General features: G+C 38.0%; 1 protein-coding gene across 1 annotated transcript; it reads left to right on the top strand.

The window, feature by feature from the left end:
* Positions 1-14,233: 14,233 nt before the first annotated feature.
* LOC146002967 (uncharacterized) lies at positions 14,234-14,728 on the top strand. The gene has a single exon (XM_083141123.1). It carries the CDS (start codon positions 14,234-14,236, stop codon positions 14,726-14,728), a length of 495 nt encoding a protein of 164 aa, XP_082997249.1.
* Positions 14,729-26,577: the final 11,849 nt, after the last annotated feature.

Raw genomic sequence — 26,577 nt, 5'->3', positions numbered from 1 at the left:
CATTCAATGACGTCACACCAATCGAATCCCTCCTAACAAAATAAACCCCACCCATTTATGACGTCATCACTCAAAACCAACACCCTTGCTTGCCCACACTGCTTGGTCATCAATTGATCTTTGATCGATCTTTTCCAATCAATTGATTTATCGGACTCTACGCGGGTGCATAACTACTATATGGATTACGAGTGTAGTTATAAAAGGTTTAGAAAACGTAACATTCAAGCCGATGAAGTAAGAGACAATGAGGTTGTTTTAACAGGAAGAGAAAAATTTTAAGTTGAGGTCTTTCTTCCTATTCTTGATAAATTGCACGCTGAATTAATTAGAAGAAAAGAAAGCTATAAATTAATGTCTGACAACTTCATGATTTTCAGTAAGTTTCTGCAAAGTTCTTCTTGTGTCATTTCTGAACGTGCAGCTAACCTTCAGGCTGCATATGAAACTGATCTGGAATCAACCTTTCCAAACGAATGTGTGCATTTTGCGGGGCTTCTGAAGACCAGAGGAATCTGTGACTCGCCAGCAGAAATGTTAGCCTTTATACGGAAAGAAAAGCTGTAGTCCGTGTTTCGAAATGTGGACATTGCATTAAGAATATTTTTGTGTACTGCTGTAACAAACTGTTCAGCCGAACGTTCGTTTTCGGCCCTAAAAAGACTGAAGACTTATCTCCGTTCAACCATGTGTAATAAAAGACTGAATGAGTTATCTATTCTCCACATCGAAGCAGACATCTTGACTGATGGACACATCAACTTTGAACAACTTATACATGAGTTTGCAGCAACCAAAGTGAGACGGAAGCAGCTTCATTTATGACTGGTGAGTGGTGAATTTAATTTCTTAATACATTACATAATTTTAGGTATAGCACATACATAAAATGAATTGTTTGTTACTGATTTTTATCCTTTGTTTTTTTATTTCAGTATGTTCACTAATTTTTATATTAGCCTGTAAAAATACTGCAAATAAGTTACTACTTTTCTTTTGAGAAGGGCGCACATTAAGTTTGTGCCTAGGGGCAGCGAGGAAGCTTAATCCGCCACTGGTCTTGGTACACTGTATGTGAACTAAAAGTGGATGAACAGCATAGAAATGCTTCTCCCACTTATTCAATATTTCTAACAATATTATGTATACTCATATTAGTCAGTGGCGTGCCCAGGATTTTCGAAAGGAAAGGGTTAGGTATACATTTTTTAGTAGTCAACCCTCATTTTGCCATCTTTTCCTGCGTTTGATGTTATTTTTTTAGGAATACTGGGCCAAAGGGGATATTATAACTCCCACCAACCCCCCCTTGGGCACGCCACTGATATTAGTGGCAATTTGTGAATGTTTAAGGGTCATTTGTCAAAAATATTGCTGTATGCCAGTGGAAAATTGGTTCATACACCCTATACTGAAACCTGTGATATTTTTACTATGAACAATAGTTCCTTTCTGATTTTTTTATATTATGTTTGACATGTATTGATTATGCTGTGTAACAATTTTCATTGTGGTAAAACCTGGGACTCCATATCAAACAATTACCCAAAATGGAGTGTCTTTTTCATCACAATATATTACTTTATTTAAAGATTTTTCTACTTTCTGAGTATGTAAGAGTGGTAATATAGTTATTATTTTGTTAGGGTTGTCCTTCTTTTCTCCAACAATACCTAAATCATCACAGTTTCCGAGATATGACATGTTTTGTGCATGTTTTTCATTCATCCACCCAATTTCTGAAAAATCTTCAAATTTTCAAAATATTTGTCTTATCAGACCAAGTATCTATCAGTAAAAAAATGAAGCAAATCCATAACTATGAAGCAACTTTTTGTTTTCAATTGGGTGATTTCACGTGGAATGACCCTTTTGTATGAGGATGCTCACCAGTTTCGAAGAAAAAAATTATGTTTTGAATGTGAAAAGTACCTTAGTGCATTACTTTTTTAAATTGCGGTATTTGGTTGATATGTCTAAATATACCTCAGTTGAAGTTAGTGTATAATTTCATTATCCGTTGAATGATGATGACTCATTCTCCGAGAAATGGTGGCTGAAAAGTTATTAATATTTAAGTCTATCGCATATGTGGCCTAAAGGTGTGCTTGGACTAAATACTCAAATTTGCATGAGTTTGTTACTTTGTATGAGTATTCCTCGCATCTTAGTTCCGCCATGTTGCAACTTGCAGACAACTATGTTGACAACAGGTAGGGAGATAATTTTATGTTGAGTGAAGCTGTGGTCGCTCTTTCTCAACAATGTTGGGTTGCTGAGTATCCATTGTTAATTAGTTATTTCTTTTAATTTCAGAAATATATCTCTCATTAGAAATTTGTAAATTGCCCTAGAAGTTTAACTATGGTCACATTTGGTTCACCTACTGGCCCAAGTTCCTTTTGCTTTATTCTAATTTCATCATGCTACGAATGCAATTTTAACATGGCTCAATTTCTATTTACTTCTGTTAACACATACTGCAGAGTTTTACCGATTACTTGAGATTTTGTTCATTACATGCTTTCGTAGTTAGGTTAGATAGTTCAGGTTTGGTTCTCTTAGCATTTAAATCAAGTCCCTAAATGCATTCTACTAAGGATCCGATCTAGTTTTGCATTAATTCCCACTAGTCTACAAATAGTCGGTATAATTACAGAATACCGGGAGTATTTCCGATTGCTTTCAAATTTGGTATACTCGCTAACTTTGACCTCAAAATCACCAATCTGCCGTTAAAAATTGGCGGTCACGTATAGAAAATGTGAAATATGATTGTCAATACTAATGGTCGCCATGTTTGATGATGTGAACAAGTGAGTGAAGTTCGCTATCCATTCCATGGAGCGTTGCTTTACATGTGACAATATGGCGTCTTCAGTAAATGTGGAAAACATACTTGCTGCACGAAACATTCACGTAAGGTTAGGTTAGGTTAGGCAAGCATAGTTAAAATTCAGGGTATTCATAAACATAGTTTTTGAACGCTAATCATTGCAAATAATTGTTGTTTCCTTCATAAATCACCGGTGTTTACTTCGTTCACGGACCCCCTTATTTCTACTTATTTCGCATTTTCTAGACGTGCTCGCCAATTTTTAATTGCTGATTCGTGATTAGGACGCCATAATTATTGAGTATGCCGATTTTGAAAGCAATCGGAGATACTCCCGTTATTCTGTAATTGCTCCAAATAGTCTACAATACTTACAGTCGCTTGTCAACAGAAAATACATTGTCCATTGGAAGCGTGCATGCTTGCGTAAAGTAATTTTTAAGTTGTTTTTTTTTCAAAATCCAAAACAGTGCTCGGCCCAAGTTCTGGTATAAATTTACAATACCGGAAGTATCTCCAATTGCTTTCAAATTCGGCATACTCACTAATTTTGGCCTCGTAATCACGAATCTGCAGTTAAAATTTAGCGGTCACGTCTAGAAATTGCAAAATAACCTTGTCAATTACCACTATGATTCTCCATACACTAACATGGAAACCATGTTTTCTGATATGAAGACGTCTTCCTTTCCGCACGACGGTTTTGCTACCTTGTGTTGTGACATAACACAACGTTGCTCAAGTATTGTGCAATAAGTGAGACCCGTTGCATGGAGCGTTGATTTGCATGTGAGAAAATGGCGTCTTGCGTAAAGATGGAAAACATTATTGCCTCACGAACCATTCACGGTAAGGTTAGGTTAGGTAAGCATAGTTAAAATTGAGGGTCATCATAAACATAGTTTTGAAACGTTAATCATTGCAAAAAATTGTTGTTTTCTTCATAAAACAAGGGTGTTTACTCCGTTCACGGACCCACATTTTTCGACTTATTTTGCAATTTCTAGATGTGACCGCCAAATTTTAACTGCAGATTAGTGATTACGAGGCCAAAATTAGTGAGAATGCCGAATTTGAAAGCAATTGAAGATACTTCCTGTATTGTAAATTCGCTCCCAAGTTCCTTTTGTTTTATTGCGATTTCATCATGCTACGAATGCAATTTTAACATTGTTCGATTTCGATTTACTTCTGTTAACACATACTGTGGAGTTTTAGCGATGACTTAAGATTTTGTTCAATATATGCTTTAGGCAGGCAAAGTTTGGTTCTCTAAGCATTAAAATAAAGCTCCTTAATGCATTTTACTAAGGTTCCAATTTACTTATACATTAATTTCCACCAGTGTACGATACTTACAGTCCCTTGTCAATGGGAAGTGCGCATGCTTGCGTAAGGTAAGTTTTAAGTTCCTTTTTAAAATAAATAACTTTTTTTCGAAATCCAAACAGTGCTCAATACTTTAATTAAGGTTCAAATTTCGTATGACAATGATTGTCAAAATTCTACGATAATTAGTCTTCCTGGTAGAAAAATTTGAATAAAATCATAAAACAATCGGAACCATTACCCAGTGTTCATTAAGGAAGGTTCCAATTTCGTGTGACAACAACTGACAAAATTCTATCATAATTAGTCTTCCTGCTACGAGAATTTGAAAAAAAAAATCATACAACAATCGGAACCGTTACCCTCCTACCTTATAAGGAAAAAACATTAAAGAACAAAAGTAGGTCCTACCATATGGTCCTACCTTACCGATTATTCAGTTCAGTGTCATCATAACTTCCTTTGTCCAGTGAGGTACCAAACAAAATCCACACGACGCAGTACATTCGTTCATTGTACTGTACCCAGTGACAAGTCGGGCAGAATTAACTTGAGACAAATGGCTGCCGGCGCCGCTGCAGGAGTACCAACCTACAGCGAACGCTTGCTTGACTCTCACGCGAATCACGGGCAATCAGCTGACAATGGGAAATTTGAAAAATAATTACATTGTGTAACGGAAATATCACTGTATTAAGAGGACATGCTAAGAAAATTATAAGCATTATAAGTATTCTATCTTACACAATAAATGGATAAACAGTTTGTTCTTTACCTTTAATCCGTAATTTCAAAACACCGAGGTTCTATGCACTGCCCCTTCGCTTGCTTCACCAGTCACTGCACGTGAGACCTTTCAACAGTTGGTAACATTTCGCGTGCCCGAACATTAGAGTTTCCGTTGGCCCGTTGCAGCGGGAAGTTCCCCGCTCTAGCCAATTCGAGCGCAGTTGCATCACTCACAGAGCGGCCATTTCTCTCAAGTTAATTCTGCCGGACTTGTACTTCCATACAATTTCACTCCATATTTGTACCAAAAACTTTCGGTCAGGATTCATTTATATTAAAAAAGTTGGTGGTCTTAAACTTTTAGTAGGGACTGTAGTAGTGTTCTAACAACTGACCAAAATTCAACTTTTACGGAATTATTGATTGATTGATTGATTGATTTATTAGCATCCATTCAACTTTACAAAAGTTTGGAATTGTCACATTGTACATGTACATTTAGAATACATCTATAAAATTATAGGCATAATATAATATAAAATACAATAGATAGTATGAGATACAAGATATCGTATAAAGAGAATAAATGCATGCTCAATTTTATTTTCTTGAGACAAATTGGCTAAAAATATGTTTTCTATATTCAATGTTCGCTTCATTTGCTATGTCATTATGTACACACATGTATTGTAGCGTGACGTCGGGTAAGGTACTGGATCGAGTCACGCCGGGACGTAGCTCAGATAAATACGATAGGTCTTAAGTTTGACTTGGCTAACCACCTCTACCCTTAAGGAAGCTGATGAAGGATTGTTGGGAGCCTGTGATGTTGAACGCTACTCACCCCTTGCTGTAGGTCTGGCCCTCGGCTTCTGGCGTCAGCGACGGTGACAGGTGCCCGCTGGAGAGATCAAAGATGACGATAAGAGACGGCAGGCAATTCGGCGACTTGAATTGTAAATGAACTGCAGATTCTTCGGCTGGCTTAATCCGGACTGCTTTTGGACTTCTCGCTTGTTGCCGCCTCGTAGCGTAGGGATCTCTCAGCAGGCCGTCGTCGTCTTCTCGTCGATCAGTTTGGTGGTGATATTGGAGCGAAGTGAGAGATCGATTTACCGTCTCCAGGGGTTTTATACATTGGATTTGAGTCATAGGTTGGTGGACTTTGCACCTCCACTGTGCACCTGGGGTATCCCTGGATGCAGATGAAAATTTACAGTGGAGGTGCACTCACAGCTGGCGAGGGCCGTTGCTTTGCTGACTGTGCAGAGCCAAGTGGAAAGTTCTTGTTGCTCGGCTCTGCATCCGGTGGAATGTGGGGTGAATGAGCGTTCAACTTGCGAGCTTCAGAGCGATGTTTGAGGCAAATTAATGTTTCTCCCTTTATGCTCCCAATTCCTTCATCAATATGTATATATGTGTATATATATATATATATATATATATATATATATATACACACACACACACACACACACACACACACAAACATAAATTGAGCATTAAATAGTCACCTATACTTACATCTAGATAAATTAAATCGAACAGCAAAGGAAAAATAAAAAAATAATGATGATAGGGCAGTTCTACTTTGTTATATTATTGTTGTTATTCCTTCCACTTACAGTGTCAATGTACTCTTACACTGTGTAAAAAAAATGTTCCAATGACTGGGCTATAGGTGAGGTAAAGTTAATGCCAGAGAGGGCAAATTTTTAATAGCTATAAGTTCTCACACTAGGGAATTTAGCGGGCATCACAGACACACACCACAAGATGCCTGCTGACTTCCGTGGCTGAGAGGTTAGCACAGCATAGCATGATACTATTTCAGGGATCTAGGGTTCGAATCTCTGCCTGGACATGGGTGTTTTATGTGAGTGTCCTTCATCAGTTTCATCATATCATCACTCATCCTCATCTTCTCCATTAGCCAAAATGGTAGAAAAACAAAGTGAAATAAATCAAATCAATCAATCAATCGACCATAATATGCCTAGTATAGCTAACTTGTATCGCACTACAAACTTTATCACTTTCGAACAGCAATAAAAAATACCAGTAGCAAACGTGATTCTTTTGTCATGTTATCATAGGCATGCGTAGGCTAATTTATTTGAAGTTGTGTTTAAGGGGAGTTTCAATTGCCTATGTGGACAATATTAGCGTAATGGTCGTAACTTCATGTTCCTTTTTTCACGGAAACTATTAGGCATATGGTGATGAAATTTTAACATCGTAAACTCTGAGTATTCAATATCGCTTTAGCACATATTTTCCTACCATTGTGATGACATTTATAATATTTAAATATAGAAATAAACAACTGAAAATCGATATTGGTACAGAATAATAAATTCGAACAAATATAATACAATACAAATACTATATAGGTAATATCAGCTGAAACCCTCTCATTCAATAAGTCTGTACGTTCAGTTTATCCACGTTTTCTAATGTGCATTACTTCATAAAATATAATATTGTACTTGGTTACTTGATTAATACTCTGTGCGACTTATGAAGTGAAAAACATTTTCTTTACTTTCTGATTACTGATAATTGTAGTTAACAAGATCATATTGTTTTGGGGAAAGAGAGAAAGAGCGGCGGGATAAATTGCTCAATTTTTTGAAACATGGATAATATTTTCTACATTTTAATGATAGTTGCTACATTTTTAAAAATTTTTATGACATATTATAAAGTATCTGGGCAATCCCCCCCGGTGTACACACTTATGCATGTGGTTACATAACCCCATAACCTGTGGCCAGTGGTCAGAAGTAGCGCGCTACTGTAGCTAGCTACAAAATTTGTAGCTGTAGCTGTAGCGACGCTACATTTTGAAAATTGTAGTTGTAGCGGTAGCAAAGCTACAAAATTGCTGTAGTTGTAGCGAAAATTTTGCTACAGCCACATTATTTCTCTGCATTTTGAGGTAAATTTTGAATGTGGCAATAGCGTAAAAAAATTCGACAATAACACTTACTTTTGCAGGAGGTTAATAAAGACAGTCTATTACATGGAAATACGTATAATCTAGATTTGCGTAATTTATTTCATTAATATCTGAATATTTCTTATATCCAGATAACTAACAGACATATATAAATGTATTCTGGCTAACAGTTACGTTTTTTTAGTTGTATCTCTATTTTGAGTAGAGACATGTCTCGCTTGCTGCACCGCTGGAAAAAATGCCTCGTTTGTGTCACCCCCGGAACAAATCCTGTGGATATCCATGGTGTAAGAGACATTAAAATATTAATAATTACTGTGTAAAACACAACTTGCAGTGCAAAAACGAGCGATCAATTTTCCAGTACAATGACAAAGCATTAGTGCCAGCAATCAATGGCTCAGTACGTTAATAGCATTGATCATTGTCAGTATATATGATGTCAGCAGCAAGAAATTATTGTTACAAGAACGACAGACATTACAGGAACAGGAAAGGATAAGAAATGAACAAGAAAGAAAAAGGAATGAAGAAAGAGGAGAATTGATGAAGCTGCTCAGTCAAGATAAGGAAGAATTATTATTTAGAATAGAAGAGGGGCGAAAGGAATGTAGAGAAATTAAGGAGACTCTGAGGAAGGAAATTGCGTGTGAGAGGCAGCAAGTAGCTGAATTAATACTAAAGCTGGAAGAAAAACAAAAGGAGGATTATGAAAAGTGGAACTTAGACTTGACACAGGAGAAAACATCCAGAGAAGCTAAATAAAAGGAAATGGAAAATGAAATTGAGAAATTGAGGGGACGAATAGAGAGTGTTGAAATAATTGAAAGGCCAGAAGCAACACAGGGTTCCTCAGAATTACTTGATAATTTAGAGCTAAATCAGAGAAGGCAAGAAAGGAAACTTGAAGAAGTTACGGAGAAAGTCGCATCTGTAGATAGGCAGGTCGATCAACTACAGATGTTAATGGCAGGCTGTCGGGTTCTAGAACCTTCTCAAAATGGTGAAGCTGTATTTCAACCGGGAATGAACGGTTCAACAACGAGAGGTGGTTCGAAGAGGAAGATGAGGAAAAGGAATCGTTACTCGTCAAGTTCTTGCTCTGCAGTTTCCTCTAGTTCTGAGGAAACTGAAACTAGGAAAATTACAAAGCCCAGGAAGAGACATAATAATGGAAAGTCTGAGAGATGGGGACAGGATGAGATATCTCGTGAGAATGCCTATAAGAATAGTTCCTACAAATCTTTTCGCATGTCTGATGTTAACGCTCTTTCAAAGTTTACTGGAGAGATTAATACTGTCTCTGCTGAGAGGTATTTAAAAGAGCTAATAACATACCTGGATCTAATGAATGTCCCTATGATATTTAGATTGAAGTTATTGCCCTCTCTTATGGTAGGAAAGGCTAAGGCGTGGTTTGTTGCAAATGAGAAGAAGTGGAAGACTTTTGAACATTTTTGGGCTGCCTTAAAAAAACAATATGCCTCTGCTGATGCCAAGCTAAGGGAAATGCAGACGCTGAGAAACAAACGGTATTCGAGGAGCTGTGGCCTCTCACTTGAAGAATATTGCTGGGACACATATGGCTCGTATTGTAATCTTGTGGATAGCGTTGACCAAAGCGAAGCGCTGAACTTGGTTCTTAGTCAACTTCCGCTGCGAGTGCGTCAGTTGGTACTTACTCGCGATCCACGCAACATGGATCAACTTACCAGCTACTTGGGAAGATATGAAGCCTCGGAGCAACTCGATGGATGGAGGACAGAAAACCCGAGATTCGAGGACAGAAGAACCAACCAAGCTAGAGTTAGGCAATTGACGTTCTCCAGAAATCAACCCAATTCAGCAAAGATGCCTGCAGGTAACGGAAGATCTGATAATGAGAACTTCAGTGGTAGCGCTCGACAAAGTAACAATCCTTCAGGAGAAGAAAATAGAAGCGGGTTCTAAAGAAGAAGGAACTGCGAGGGATTACAGCGATCTTCTGGAGAAGAAAGAAGAACGCCATTCCGAAGAAGTTCATATGGTAATAATAATTTCTGCCCACATCGCTATAACCGGTATAGAGGTAACTACAATTGGAGGAGGAAAGAAAGTGCTACACAGACGGAAGATTTCGATAGTGGAGAAACTAGTGTTAAACAATTAGATGTTACCACTTGGAATACGTCTGCCCCGTCCTACACTCCAAGAAACTGAGAAGCAGTTGTTGAGTTGAGTGGATGGCCCTAGAGTTTTGAAAAAGAAAATTTACTCCATTTTCATTTTGTTAATTTTCTTTTTGTTTGTGGGAGGATGCCATGATACGCACCCACTTATTGTATAATTTTAGGTGTTTAATATGTTTAAAATGTTAATTTTAATCTATTATGACGTAATTTGTTTTATTCAATTGGGTAGTCTTTTATGGTTATGGACTAACCTTAAAACATTTGATTATGGATGTTGCAGGAATAATGGAAGTGATTTTGGAAATGTGAATGTTTTAATTTGTGTAGCGAAGAAGTATTAAGATCTAAATACACTTTTGTTTGTAATAAGAAGTTTAATTGTGAGTTCAAGTGTAATATATTAACATTAACTGACTTCTAAATATATTTTTGTGTGCGAGAGTTAGTAAGGTTTACGTAAGTATATCCTTATCTGATTTCCCACAACCTGAGGGCTTCATAGTAGGCTGATAAGTCTCAGGCTCGCCATTGAGGAATAAACGTAAGTAGTTCCATTGAGAATAATCCGGGGAACGTAGCAAACTTGCGAACTGTGTCGATAGCCTCAAGATGATAGAAGATTTGTTAGTATTTTATTTGGTACCCTTGACCCTCTACTCCCTAGGGAAAGTGAAATATATTCCATGGTTTATAAATATTTTGTTGTTTTAGAACGTTTTCAGTAGATTTTAGCTCTCAGATATGTGTTATTGAGAAGTAAAGTACGTTTGTTACCTTAGCATGTTACTTTACTGTGAAACAGAACAGCCCGAAGGCTTCGCGCAAGTGAATATAGCACCCAAAACAACTATCCACAACAGCAGCTATAATTTTACGTAGTTAGGTTAGGATTGGTACTGATAGTTATTTTCGGCGTGTTCGTTCGCTATTTTAGTGTACATACAAACACTTTTTACTAACAAAAAGCGGCGAAAGTACTCCGGGATTGCATTTTTAACTTTCCTGGGCCATTCTTTGGGATCAAATATCTTCGTTATTTGTGCTTTCCTAACGCTGGGATCTCTTCTACATTACATAAAACATTGAAATATGCTCATTAAAAAAAAAATCGACGTAATTCTCGAGGGGGTACAGTGGGTAAAGTACCCCTGTAGTGCAACATGGTAATATGGATGCCAAAAACCTAATTACGCAAAGTCATAGTTAGGTTAAGTCTGAGAATTGTGTTTGAATTTGGCGGGAAAATGCCACCCCGATGAATGTGAAAGTTACTAATGAGTTGTCACATGGCTAATTTGTCACCAGATAACCTCTGTTTTTGTATGAGTGGAACAATAGTACATGAAGATAGTCTGCATGGAATTTTTGACGCGAGCGCTATACACCCCTTTAGGAATTCGTATTTTAAAGAACCGTGTGCTTTTCTTTTTAGCACAATAAGCTATATTTCGTTGTGAAGCTAGAATGTTAGTGAAAAAAGTAAGCATTAAGAGTTCCAGACTCTGCAGTATCAGGAACCTGCCTTCAAAATGAACGAAATCTGATAAACCTGGTAGTGGTGATGGCTGTGTTGTTAAAAGGATAGGTTCTGAAAATTTGGAAGTGCATCTACACAAGATGGCAGTTGTAGTAAAGTGGTGAGTTCCTCTTGATTGTTGGCATATTCGTACGCAAGAGGGGGCAAGGGGGCACTTGATCCCCTAATCATAAACGTCCGCAGTTATTTTCCATGGAGGGACAAGCAAGGTATTTTTTCATTACGCCGATAATAGTGTTGCACCCAAAAAAACACAACTTGAATTTGAAATTATCGCATTAATGTAAATTACTATGACTGAATTCAAATTATACGTGTGAAATATATACTTTTAAGTTGACATTCGATTTCTAAGGGGAGGTATGGCCATTCCTGCTCCCTTCCAGAAGTCTATGTCCCTACATTATTACACTTTCTCTGGAATGAAAGCATTCTGCTGCGGGCCGTCTGCGGCGCATGCGCGCGAGCGAATTGACTGACTTGTTCGAGTGACCTCAGCCGTGCAACATACTACGCGCGCGTCTCCTACTATCTACGATGTATAAGACAGTTGTAATTACGTTTCTACATAACATTATGTATTATTTAGTATTATAAATATTCTAAAATCTAAATCGATGTACCGTGTTACTCATCTGGTAGAACTACGCCTAAGGTAAAACAGTTCTCTTAAATTACCAGAGTCTCAACGCATCATAAGTCGATCATTACCGCAACATTTGGTCCTCCGCAAAACCGGATGAATTACGGTTATCGGTAAACAACGGGACTGGTGAAGTGCAGTTTAGTGAAGTGAAGTGTTACAGGACAGTGTGAGTACAGTGAAGTTACAGAACAAAGCCGTTTTCCCGCCAATTCAGCCACGCCGCGCAAGGGGAAATTAGAGCAAGCTAGGAGAATCAACGGACAGCACGATCCTGCCGACACTGGGTTGCCAAGAGCAGACAAATGATGGACGGCTGCAGATTCCGTGTGAGTAAATCCTTTTATTTTCCTTTTCCATACTTGTTTGTTCATATCCCTAACCTTGCCTGAGAAAATGCAGGAAGAAAGTGAAATGCTTGAGAAGCTTGTGAGGCAACGCAGTGTAATTCAAGGACAATTAACCTGGCTTCAGAACTACGTGTCCAATTGTGACGAAGCAAGTGGTCATGTAAACGAAATTGTAGCCAGGCATAAGCAACTCGGCAGAGTTTGGTCAAAACTAGAGGATGTAATGGACAAGATAGCCGAATTATCAGATGAGCAATCTCACGACGAGAAGAGAGCGTCACTTGAGCAAAGTTACTTCACGTTAGAAGCTAAAATGCTTTGAATAATAGACAAAGACTCGACGAGAAAGAATAACGCATATAAGCCTGTAACTAAATCTCCAATCAAGCTCCCAGATGTAACTTTACCAACGTTTGACGGAAACTACACTCAATTTTCATCGATTCAGGATATTTTTGTAGCCCTCAAACAAAAAAAAAAAAAATGAAACCTTGTCAGACATACAAAGATTGCAGTATTTACGGCTTTCGTTAAAGGGTGATGCATTACAAACGATGGAGAATTTGCAACTCACATGTGCTAATTACAAGGTCACCTGGGATTTGATTCAACACAAATACAATAATCCAAAGTTAATAGCCGCTGCTTACGTAAATGACATTTTGAATATATCTTCAGTCACTAAAGAAAGTTTAACAGAATTAAGGAAGTTCACGACTACGATTAGAAGTTCTATAGAAGCATTAAAAAACATTCAGGGAGACGCAGATTTAATTGATATTTTTCTTGTTCAGTATCTTTCAGCCAAATTGGATAAGAGTACGAGAAGAGATTTTGAGAAACAATCTAGCAATACAGAATTCGGCACCATAGAAGAATTGCTTATAGTTTTAGAAGCTAAGTGCAACTCTCTACAGAAATTCAAAGCAAATGAACCTTCGACAGCGACGAAGCCGTTTTCAAGGTCACCAGCTGTTAGTAACGTCAGGCCAAGAACGTCACAAGCATCGAACACGTATTTTACTGCGTTGAGCAAAAGCTACATCTACTGCAGAGATGCCTCTCCTTTTCATCCTTTATTCAGATGCCAGTCATTTTAAAAATTGACGAATAAACAGAAATATAAATTCCTGCATGAGAACCGCATATGCACGAACTCTTTGCGTTTTGCTAATCACTCAGTGTTAAATTGTACAGCAAGCTGTTGTAGGTACTGTAGATTACGTCATCACACGAGTTTGCACGAAGAGAGGGGTAAGAGCACACACCGTATACCTCCCCTCCTTCCAGGAATATCAGTTGCGAACGAAGCAAGCAGTGTTTCCAACCCTCATGTCGAAGAGGGAGCCAGTTCATCGTATTCAGAAAAAAATAAGAACAAAAATGTTTTGCTGGCTACTGCCTGTATGCTGGCAAAAGACAAAGATGGAAAATACTTGCCTTGTCGCATCTTATTGGACCCGGGATCTCAAGTGAGCCTCATTAGTATGGATACGGTACAAAGTCTTGGGTTACGAAGACAGAGACAAAATACTTTGATACAGGGAATAAGTTCCAACCCTGTAAATTCACCTTATGCGGTGAATGTGGAATTAAAATCAAGATTCAATGAATTTACTGTAGAGGCACAATGTTCTGCCTTGAAGAATATTACTAAACATTTGCCTGCAGAATAAATGGATACTTCATTCTGGGACATACCTACAGATATTGACTTGGCGGATGAAAACTTCAATGTTCCTGCAAAGATTGACATTTTAATTTCTGCAAGTATATTTTTCGATATCCTACTGCCAGAGAAGATGTCGAAACATGGACCTTATCCTACGTTACAAAACACACAGTTTGGCTGGATTCTAGTGGGCAACACTCCAGGTACAACGTCACATCCAAGCAGATCATTCTTCATACAGAGTGAGCCGTTGGAAATCCTCTTACATCGTTTCTGGTCGGTTGAAAATTTGTCGGAAGAAATTATGTCGCCTAAAGAAAAGAAAATGGAAGCACATTTTCGCCAAACTACAGAAAGGATTGAAGATGGCACTTACACGGGACGCTTACCTTTGACCAAAGAAAGATCAGCATTAGGGGAATCTTTGGATCAAGCACACTCCAGATTTTTACAGTTAGAACACCGACTACAGAGAGAACTGGAATTGAAAGAAGAATAAGTGGAATTTATGAACGAGTACGAGAGATTACACCACATGCAAGCTGTGCAGGAAGTGCGAGAGGCGCCAGCAACTGAAGACATTCGGTATTTCATCCCCCATCATCCGATTGTGAATACAGCAAGCTCCACGACGAAGGTACGAGTCGTATTTGATGCGTCAGCCAAAACAACCAGTGGCAGATTACTCAATTGCCTACAAACTGCAGGACCGGTTCTACAAGAGGATCTGTTCGGGTTACTGCTTCGCTTTAGTACTCATATAATCGGTCTGAAATCTGATATTGAGAAGATGTATAGGATGATTCATATGCACCCTTCAGGTAGGAAACTACAGCGTATATTATGGAGAAAATCTGAAGACGCACCACTGATGATCTACTAATTGAACACTGTAACTTATGGCCTGATATCTAGCTCATATCTAGCAACTAAATGCCTACAGAAACTAGCGACAGACGAAATGCACATGATTGGCGGCATGTAAGATCAAAGGATAATCCTGCTGATATGTTATAGAGAGGTATCGAACCCGTGAAACTAAAAAGAAACTCACTTTCGTTAGAAGAACCATTATTTTTAAGCCAATCAGATCAAAATCCGAATTTGGGCATCAACGAGATCAGTTTTGGAATGAATGCACCTATAGAAGTACCAGAACGAAGGAAGGTGAAAATAACCTCATTGGTAACTACCCACAAATCAGATGAAATTCTTACGAGATTCTCTAACCTTTTGAGAATGATAAGAGTTATGACTTTGTCATATTTTCATTGATAATTGCAAGGGACCCACGAAGAGAAATGTTTGTACTTCGAAACTGAATGCCAAGGATTTGCAACGAGCCACAGATACGTGCATTAAAGTAACGCAATCCTTATTCTACGCGCAGGAAATAGAAGACTTAACACACAAGAGAGAAGTTTCACCAAATAGTGGAATAAAAGATCTGTATCTATTTCTCGACGCCGATTCCATTATTCGCGTGGACGGGCGTTTACAAAACAGCGATCTAGCTTTTGAGGCTAGGCATCGGATAATCTTGCCTCCTAAGGCCCATCTTACACGGCTGTTTAACGGAATACGAACATGACAGATTACTTCATGCTTGAACACAGTTACTACTTTCCTCCCTCCGACAAAAATATTGGATCATCCGGGGAAGACAAATAGTTAAGCACCTCCTACACTATTGTATTAAATGCCATAGACTTAAATCAGAAGCTAGTAAACAACTGATGGGACATCTAGCGGAGCACAGAATCCGAGCAGCTTATCCATTCATGTACAGTGGCGTAGACTACGCGGGACCTATAAAGATAAAGACTGGAGCCCCAAGAAGCAAATCGACGAGAAAATGTTTCACTGGACTTTTCGTGTGTTTTTCAACGAAGGCTGTACACCTTGAAATTGTTACAGATTTAACAACCGAAGCATTTTTAGCTGCATTAAAAAGATTTATATCCCGAAGATGACAATGCGCAGCCATTTACAGTGACAACGCCTGTACCTTTGGAGGTGCACACAGAGAACTTCAGAAACTACACAATATGTTTGAATCTACCCAGTTTCAAGATGTCATTCAAGACTACGCAGCAAATGAGCACTTTGAATGGAAATTCATACCGCCAAGAGCGCCAAATTTCGGTGGACTCTGGGAAGCGACGATTAAATCGCTAAAACATCATCTACGAAGAGTGATGGGAAGCACCATACTAACCTACGAAGAGTTAAGTACTTTACTTTGCCAGATTGAAGCAATATTAAATTGAAGACCAATTTGCGTTTTACTCGACGAATCAGATTACAAGATATTAACTCCAGGGCATTTTCTCATTGGCAGACCCATAACTACCTTCTCAGAACCTGACCTTACGCTCATACCTGACAATAGACCCAGCAGATACCTGCTGCTACAGAAGATGAGAAGATCCATTTGGAAGCAGTGGAATAAAGAATACCTACATTCTCTTCAACAACGCCAGAAGTGGACCTCCTCCACCAAGAACTTATCTCCAGGGACAGTTGTACTACTGAAGGAGGACGACGTACCCCCACTACAGTGGAAACTAGCTAAGGTGGAAGCGGTGCATCCTGGGAACGATGGACTAGTGCGTGTAGTGACAGTGAAAACGAAAGACGGAGTTTTTAGAAGAAGTCTTAGTAAAATTGTGCTCCTACCCACAGGTAAAGACTGAGATTAGTTAAATTATGTTCATTCTACTGGGGGGAGTATGTTCGGGAATGAAAGCCTTCTGCTGCGGGCCGTCTGCGGCGCATGCGTGCGAGCGATAGACTGACTTGCTCGAGTGAGCTCGGCCGTGCAACATACTACGCGCGCGTCTCCTACTATCTACAATGTATTACACAGTTGTAATTACGGTTCTACATAACATTATGTATTATTTAGTATTATAAATATTCTAAACTCTAAATCGATGTACCGTTTTATTCATCTGGTAGAACTACGCCTAAGGTAAAACAGTTCTCTTAAATGACCACAGTCTCAACGCATCAAAAGTCGGTCATTACCGCAACAACACTTTCACAAAGAAATTTAGTGTAGAAGAATATTATCGCCGTTATTAGACGATATTATACTCGTATTGTCCCCTCCCCAACCTTGGACGGAAATCAATTCTAGGTGGGCAAGGGGAGAAAACATTGGGATAAGAGAAAGCAAGACTAGTAAAATCTAACAGTAACAAGACAAAAAGATACTCAAGATGGAATTTGTTTTCAGTCTATCTTGCATTATTTCTTCCAGACGACCAAGAGCACCTGCAGGAGCCCCCCCCCCCCCCGATATCAAGTTTTCTTGCTCGTTTCGCTCATAATTTCTGCTTTTCTTAGTCTAGTCAAGTTAAAAGCCGTAGCTAGAGGGCGGCGGGAGTTGGCCCTGGGCGCCGAAATGATGAAAAAAGTTGTAAAAGAATGCCATGGGGCCCATGAAATTTGTTTTCTATTTGCCAAAATTTTTATCTCAAAATTTTCTTGCCAGCTTCGCTCGCAATTTTGTTGTTTTCTGTAATGCTCTGTAAATTACCAGAAAAATAAGTTAGAACTACTAAATACTTCAGACTCTTGCTGCTAAACAGTCTTGTCTTAAGTGCATGAACACCATTGTTTGAAGGAAAAAGACATTACATTTCAGACAAGTTATTTATTCCGCATTGTGCCTCTGTGTTGCTGCATTATACGAGTATATACATATACCCATCGATGCAATGAAACTGAAACAGTGAGATAAAATGAGGTTTTTCTTTCCCGACTGAACTTTCATCAAGGCTTTGCCCACCTAATCAGAGGGTCTGCGCACGCCTCTGATTGTTGGTTGCAAGTGAAAAATTTATGAAAAGGGAAAGTACACGGCCGTGGCTTGATGTAGTTAATGATGAAGTTACACATGCATAATCTTTCAACATCACTGAATTAAAACAAATGAGCAAGATGGAAATATATTTTGGTAAAATCGCATTACTAGAAATACAGAAGAATCGATATTGAATTCATTCTCTTGATCATTATCGTAACAACAGTTTACCATGCAATTACGAACACAATGATTGGCGTTAGATATATAGTAGTGGTAATCGCTATTGTCTTGTATTCAAGGAGCCAGAACCAATTAGGCGTGACTTGGGGAGGGGGGGGTACTTGCCAACCTAACAATTTTTCAGAATAATCAAGCTAATGGAACTTGTGTTAAGCTCCTGGGACCTGACAAGCAAGTTAATGAGTAATTGTTGTGATTTCGAAAATGTAACACTAATTTAGCAAAGTAGTCTTGGGTGCAATTTTTATGGGGTAGAAAATTTTGGATTCTGCCCTCCCCACTGCATAACGCCCAAGTTTAATTCAGTTCCCCAAAAGTCCAAAAGTTAGGTCCAAGATTAGATTTCTGGGTGTGTCAAAATCCCGCTTTGAAACCTGTAGGCCAAGTCCAAGATACAAATTTAAATCGGCAATTTTTCTTAATTCTTTTTTAACGTAAAACGAAATGTTCGGTGACCCCATTTACCATCTACAGTTATCGAGGTACCCCCTGTAAAGCATTACCCCATGCTGTCTCTAGACAGTCAGTAGAATTCCCCCCCCCCCCCCACTGGAAATTTTGCATTTGGCTGCGTTAAAATAGCCCAAGGGCCTTCAAGAAGGCATCACAATAAACACGCGTTTTCTTTGAGGGATCATAAGGTTGCAAATCTGGGGCTGTCATTAGAGCGTGTTTTAGTTCCTGAAAAGCTGATTCTTGTTGCTTCTCTCAGACACTTTTTCCTTTTCCCAAGAGGGACTGGAGTGGTAGAGCCTTTTTAGTATAAGAAGGGACGTATCTCCTTACATATGAACATAAGCCTGAAAATTGTTTTACTTATTTAGTAGTGGTGGGGGTGCGATAATTTTTAATGGATGAAATAATACAGTTACTGATTCTAAAACCATAGCTGAGTAGTGTTATTTGACCTATTATTGGCACAAAAATCATACAAATGAAGAGCTCATATGATTAACAGATTGATTTGGCTATACTTAAAACAATGTCAAGATGTCTATATGAATCAATTGACCAAGTGTGCTAGACAGTTAAATCTAAAGAATCTTGAGCCCTAGTGTACAAATGAAGAATCACAGTGTACAAATGAAGAAGCCTCAACAGATTGATTTGGCTATACTTAAAACAATGTCAAGATGTCTATATGAATCAATTGACCAAGTGTGCTAGACAGTTAAATCTAAAGAATCTTGAGCCCTAGTGTACAAATGAAGAATCACAGTGTACAAATGAAGAAGCCTCAACAGATTGATTTGGCCATGTGTGCAAAAGCTACATCTGTGAGATTGTTGTCCATAAGCTTGTTAAAAATATGCCCCTCTTGATATTGTTTTGGCCACACTTAAAACTAAGCCAAAAATGCTCATGTAGGTGCCTCTAACAACTTACAGATCTAATACAATACAGGATTACCTTGGACAAAGGCAGGCTGCAAATTAAACTGTTACCTGCTTCCTTCCTAATCTTTGATCAGTTTCATGCCCGGGGCAGTAATTACTTAGCTCAGAAATACTTCAGTCTGTCAGACAGTTTCGATCGGGGGGGATCGATGCATTGCTTGGCCTGGAAATAAATTATGCAGGCTTGGGACTTTCATTCCATTTTGCTGGCACGCATGGGAGATAAACTACACAGAAAAATAAGCTGAAAGGGGGCATTATTGATATTTCTGTATAATTCTAGGGAAAATTCTTATTAAAAGGATATTACCCCTTTGCATGCTATCATGCAGACCTGACACATGCTATTGACTCCAATTCACTGGAAGGGCATGAAACTTTAATTAATATTTCTGTGTAATAGGGAAAATTCTTACTAAAAGGACATTACCCCTTTGCATGAGAGCATGCAAACCTGACTCCAATTCCAGAAGTCTATGCTCTGAAATAATATATACACACGTGAGACTTTGAGAATATTCACTGCACATCCAAAGTTGGACTTTGACTGTATTAGCTGATATCCAGCTGATAGCTCCCGGGTCTGATACTCGGTAGAGTGTGGGCCTAGCCCCATGGCTTTTATGCCTTGTAATCAAGAGCTCCCGGGTCTGATACCTGGTAGAGTGTGTGGGCCTCCGTGATGGCAAAAGTGTTGGTATTATTGCCTTGTAATCAAGAGGCTCCCGGGGTTTGAGGCCTCCCCGATGGTGAAGTGTTAGTATTGCTGCCTTGTAATCAAGAGCTCCCGGGTCTGATACCTGGTAGAGTGTGTGAGATTAAAATACATGTGGCAGAATAATATCCCCACACGTGAGACTTTGAGAATATTCACTGCAGATTTAAAAGTCCAACTTTGACTGTATTTAGCTGATATCCAGTTGATAGCTCCTGGGTTTGATACCTGGTAAAGTGTGTTATACAACAGCATAATAGAGCAAAACTACTCTATATTGGGGATCACCAGAGCCTAGTTATTGCTGTTGTCTGGGTATAAAAGCACCAGCTCAGCCACTAACTGCTGTTATAATTGTTTTGGCATACTATCCATAGTTCTGTTTTATTTTGGACCAAGAAATTTTATATAAATAAACAATAAAAATGCCAAACTTGAAATATTGCAATCAGTGTAAAAAAAATATATCTAGTACTAATTGGGCTAGGCACCGGCATAATTGTGATCCTAAGAAAAGCAGAAAGCCTACAAAAATGTGCTTAAGATGCCATAAAATATTAAGCAAAGCATATTACAATAGGCATAAGTGTACTTGTTATGTACAGCCTTCTACTTCATCACAGCCATCTACATCTGGTCTGAAAAGGAAGCTTGAAACACCTGTTAATGCTAGGCCAGCAAAGCAGCCACGCAATGCACCTATCCATAGCAGTTTTGCTGGCCAACTAAGGGATTACTGTTTTGTATCAGAGCCAAGATGTGATATTAAGAATTTTTTGAACAGCATAAATTCTGATGTGCAGGCTATTCTAAATGCAGAAAATGGCTCTTATAAGCTGTCCCTCAAATTGTTTACACAATATAAGAAACCAAATGGCACAAAATTTACACAGCCCCACATAACAGAAACTGTACCTGTATACTCAAATACAAATTTAGACAAAATAATAAGCAGTTTGATAGATCAATTGAATATTAAACACTCTGAATTTGCTGCAAAAGAATCAGGATGGAGTTTATGTGGAACTCCACACAAGTTATATATTAATATTTCTGAATTCAGCCCATTACAAGGTTCTACATATCTGCCATTACCTGCCAATATCAAAAACAAAAAAGCCGTGGTTAACATAGAAAATAATGATGAGAAATGCTTTCTGTGGGGTATTTTAGCTGCTTTGTATCCAGTTTTAAGGAATCCTCAGAGAATAACTTATTATAAACAGCATGAACATGATTTTAATGATGCAATGGAGGGCTTAGAATATCCAATGTCTGTTCAGAATATTGATAAATTTGAAAAAAAAAAAACGCCAGGGATACCAATGGTAAACAATTATCTATTAATGTTTTTATTTGTTCTACTGGCCGTGGCAATTGCTTGATAGCACCTCTCAGAATCAGTACACTTGATGATGATTCTGCTGTTCCGATTGATCTGCTCCTAATTGAAGAGGATGGCACACACCATTACACTCTGATACACAGTCTTGAAGCTTTAGTCAGAAAACAACAAGGCAAATCCAATACAATATTCAAGTTGTGTAGAAGATGTTTGACTGTATTTGATGGTAGAAGAATGGTGAATGGTGTTTATGAAAAGAATGCAGAAATTGCTAAAAATAAGTTAGTTGAGCATCTGAAATACTGTGGCTGGCGTAAACCTGTTCATATGGTTATGCCTAAGCCAAATGAAAATGCCAAATTCAAAAAATTTGAAGCCTTGTTGGAACACCCAGTATATATAGTCTGTGATTTTGAATCAAACCTCAAACCCCTTGCATTCTGCAGCCCAGATCCTGATGAATCTTCAATTACATCATACCAGTTACATGAGCCTTCTAGTTTTTATTATGTTGTTGTACAGGATGGTGTTGTTAGTGAAGAATATTTATACATGGGACCAGATGCCATCAAAGAATTTGCACATAGAATAGAAAATAAATGCCATGACATAGCATCTAATGTCTTATTAAAATCAAAACCCATGGTGCCTTTAACAGAGGATCAGATTGAAGATTTCAACAATGCAGAAAAATGTCCGGTATGTGATTCTGAATTTTCAGATACAAATATCAAGGTGCATCACCATTCTCATACAGATGGTAAATTCAAAATTGCCCTGTGGAATAGCTGTAATATTAAGATCCAGAGACCAAAATTTGTCCCTATATTTTGCCATGGTGCATCTAATTATGATTTTCATCATCTGATCAGGTACGAGGGGTTTGACAAGCAGAATTTAAATATTTTAGCAGAAAATGATGAGAAATATATTGCTATTAGCAACATAATTAAAGTTAATGGTGTTCCCATTCACTTAAGATTTCTTGATTCCTACAGAATTCTGTCCGCTAGCTTGGCTACACTGGCCAATCAATTATCTGATGACCAATTCAAAATCACATGTGCTTTGTTTCCAAATCAGGACCTGAAATTAATTAGGCGGAAGGGTGTATACCCATATGACTATGTTACAGATTTTTCTAAATTTGATGAGTGTTCTCTGCCACCACAACAAGAGTTCTACAGTAAACTCAGGGCATCCGGAATCACTGATGATGATTATCACCATGCTCAGTTGATGTGGAACAATTTAAAATGCCAGACATTTGGTGATTATCACAAGGCATATTTAAAACTTGATGTCACTCCCTTAGCTGATATACTTCAGGCATTTAGAAAATCATCGATGGAAAATTATAAGCTGGATCCAATGTATTTCTACAGTGCTCCGGGCCTAGCATGGTCTGCAATGTTTTTAAACACTAAAATGCAATTGGATCTGATCCAAGATCAAGATATGTATCTGTTTATGGAGCAATGTATAAGAGGAGGCATGGTGCAATGTTCTCAGAGATATGCCAGAGCAAATAACAAATATATTCCTGATTATGATCCAGCCCTGCCATCAAATTATATACTGTATGTAGATGCGAACAGCCTGTATGGTTATGCTATGATGGATAAATTGCCATATGCAGGGCTTGAGTGGGTTGAAGATTTCAATATTGAAGATCTTCAGGATTTTGATGACAGTAACTATGGCCTGTTCTTAGAAGTTGATCTGACAATTCCTGATGATTTACAGAACAAATTTTCTGATCTGCCCCCAATTCCTGAGGTTAAGTGTTCACCTGGCTCTAAACAGAAGAAGCTAATGATGACTCTAGAGCCAAAACAGGGTTATGTCATATATTACAAAAACCTCCAGTTCCTAATGAATCACGGTGTTCAAGTGACCAAAGTTGGCAAAGTCTTAAGGTTCAGGCACTCAAGATGGTTGAAGCCCTATATTGATGCAAACACAGAGCTTCGAACATGTGCAATAAGCCAATTTGATAAGACCTTGTTTAAATTGATGGTAAATTCAGTGTATGGCAAAACCATAGAAAATGTCAGAAAACATACTGATGTTAAATTAATTACTGACCCCAGCCTGAGCAAAAAATTGATAGCAAAGCCTAATTTCAACTACACAGGAATTTATGATGAAAATATGGCACTCTTCAACATGAAAAAACAAAGATGAAGTTTGATAAGCCTATTTATGTAGGGGCTGTGATATTGGAATTGGCCAAATTACACATGCTAAAGCTCTATTATGATGTGCTGAAGCCTTTTTATGGTGATTGTGTAAAACTGATGTACATGGATACAGATAGCTTTATTCTTGATATTCAGACAGAAGATGTCTATCAAGATATGTCACAGCCTGCATTGCTTGAATATTTTGATACCAGTGAACATACAAAGATTCAACCCCACAACAAAAAGGTGCCTGGCAAGTTAAAAGATGAGACACTTGGTGATGTTATTGTGGCATTTGCTGGGTTAAGGGCCAAGATGTACAGCTTTGAAACATGTAGTGGTGTTGTTGCCAAAAAAGCCAAGGGCATTGGTAGAGTAACTGTGGACAAAGAGCTCCAATTTAAAGATTATGAAGATTGTCTCAAATCACAGAGTTTAATGAGAACATCAGAATGCAGAATTCAGAGTGTGGATCACTTGTTGACTACAAATGTTGTAAGAAAAGTGGCTCTGGACCCACATGATGATAAGAGATGTATTTTGTCATGTGGCATACATACTCTACCATGGGGTCATTGTGATTTGAAAAGTGGTAATCAATGCCCAATTACAGAGCATGATTTGAAATAAATAAAACATGCCAATGAATTTATTTGGATTAAAAAAAAGAGCTATTATGGACCTGCCAACACCAGCACCCTCTCCTGATATACAATCTATGATATCTAAACTAAGTGGTTTGTTAATTATTCATCTGAACAGCATACTTACAGATGTTGATGATAAAACAGGTAAAACATTATACATATTTAATAATAATTTAAATTATTACCAATTACCTGTATTTGGTCAATTACAATTTATTACAACTCCCGAGGGTAATGTCAAGGTTTCAGTAGGGAGAAATATTTATAGAATTAAGCACTCAAACATGATTTCTGGCACTGTATATACTGTTTCTGCTGGTGATTGTTTATATATTGAGGTCCCAGGATCCTATGACAAGCTTATACCTTTTTTATAGAATTAAGAATTAGATATTTTATAATGAATAACCACTAAAACAAAAATGCCTAATGATATATTTGGCCATACAAGGCATGAAGATCACAGTGATGAGATTCTGATGCTTGATGTCAGAGTCAAAAAATTAAGAAGTGATTTACAAGCTTTACAAACCACACTGAATGCCAGTCTTCAACTAGAAATTACAAATTTACAATCACAATGCATGGACCCTCTTCTTAAAATTGATTCAGAACTCAAATTGCTGCTTCAAAAATATACTGACTTGGCTACATTAGATAATTTTCAAAGTTTAGAGGAGGCTGTAGCAGCTCTTCAAGCCAAACTTAAGACTCAGGCTACCAACTCTGAGCAATTGAAACAACAATTAGAAGAACAGATTAATAATGTCCAGACACAGCTCCAAACAATTATAAAAATTATTAATACTCTACCACCTAAATTTTGGAATATCTCTGAGGGTCGAGGGCTGGTTAATGACATCATAAACAAGCTGCCATTTGAGCTACACATACCAGGCTATCAGTATTGTGGTCCCGATACAAAATTGGACCATAGATTAAACAGAGGTGACCCTGGTGTTAATCCCCTAGATGCTGCTTGCAGAGACCATGACATAGCATACAACACACATACTGATCTTGACAAGAGACATGTGGCAGACAAAAAATTAGAAGAGGCTGCATTTGGTAGATTTGTAAGCAAAGATGCTTCTTTGGGTGAGAGAATAGTAGCATTGGGGACCACCATAGCTATGAACACCAAACAAAAACTGGGGTGGGGGTTGTGATAAATTAAATAAATTTAAGCCACTTAATTAAGCTATGTAAACCCAGAATATGTATATAATAAACCAACAATGAAGGCCAAGGGTGTTATGTATCAGATACCTTATGCAGGTCTTAAATCTCTTAAAACTATTGATAGTCTTTTAACCAAAAAGCAGCGCAAGAAAAAAAATTCTTGTCTTGCCAAGGGCCATGGTATGAAATTATTACTTAGTAGTATGGAATGAGGTTACGCCCGAAGAATGACCGAAATTGGTCCTGAGCATGAGAAAACGTGTGTAAATGTGCTTGAAACTTAAAGGTGGACTTATTGACTATTAAAATTTCACACTTCATTCATCTAATTTCAGGAGAAATGTTTGTTTCCAAGTATATTTTTCAAAGTTCAGATTTAATGATTTTACAAATTGTACCTTTAGTTGAATCTATTAGTTATAAGTACATTAATATGCCCTTACACTTTCTTGATCTTGATGTACCTTTCAATAACATTACATAATAATTCCTATTTTGTATTAAACCTTTTATTTCATGAAAAGCACTCGCATATGTACTTTTTCTGTTTGTCTGAAAAGCACATGACAAAGTGGTCTTAAACTTTTGGTAGGGACTGTAGTTCAATTACATGTAGGCTTGTTGACAAATACAGTAAAAAAAAATATGGTTGACGAAGCGGTAACTGAATTGTATTGAATTGTTGTTTTAAGTCCACTTTATGCACAGAATAGCTAATCAGGACTGGACCTTCAGTTTAAAGTGGAATCCGAACCACAATGCGCCTCCATCGGGTGTCGACCCGGGACCCCTTGATGACGAAGCGGTAACGTCGTTTCCGGG

Source organism: Lepisma saccharinum, chromosome 19 (genome assembly GCF_977018435.1).
Source record: "Lepisma saccharinum chromosome 19, izLepSacc3.1, whole genome shotgun sequence".
NCBI lineage: Eukaryota > Metazoa > Arthropoda > Insecta > Zygentoma > Lepismatidae > Lepisma > Lepisma saccharinum.
The sequence above is the reverse complement of the archived record's forward strand: the minus strand, read 5'-3'. Positions and strand labels throughout refer to the sequence as shown.

What these genes read in the sequence shown, in the direction of transcription:
- LOC146002967 (XM_083141123.1), top strand. Translation starts at nt 14,234, where the DNA reads ATGGATACTTCATTCTGGGACATACCTACAGATATTGACTTGGCGGAT.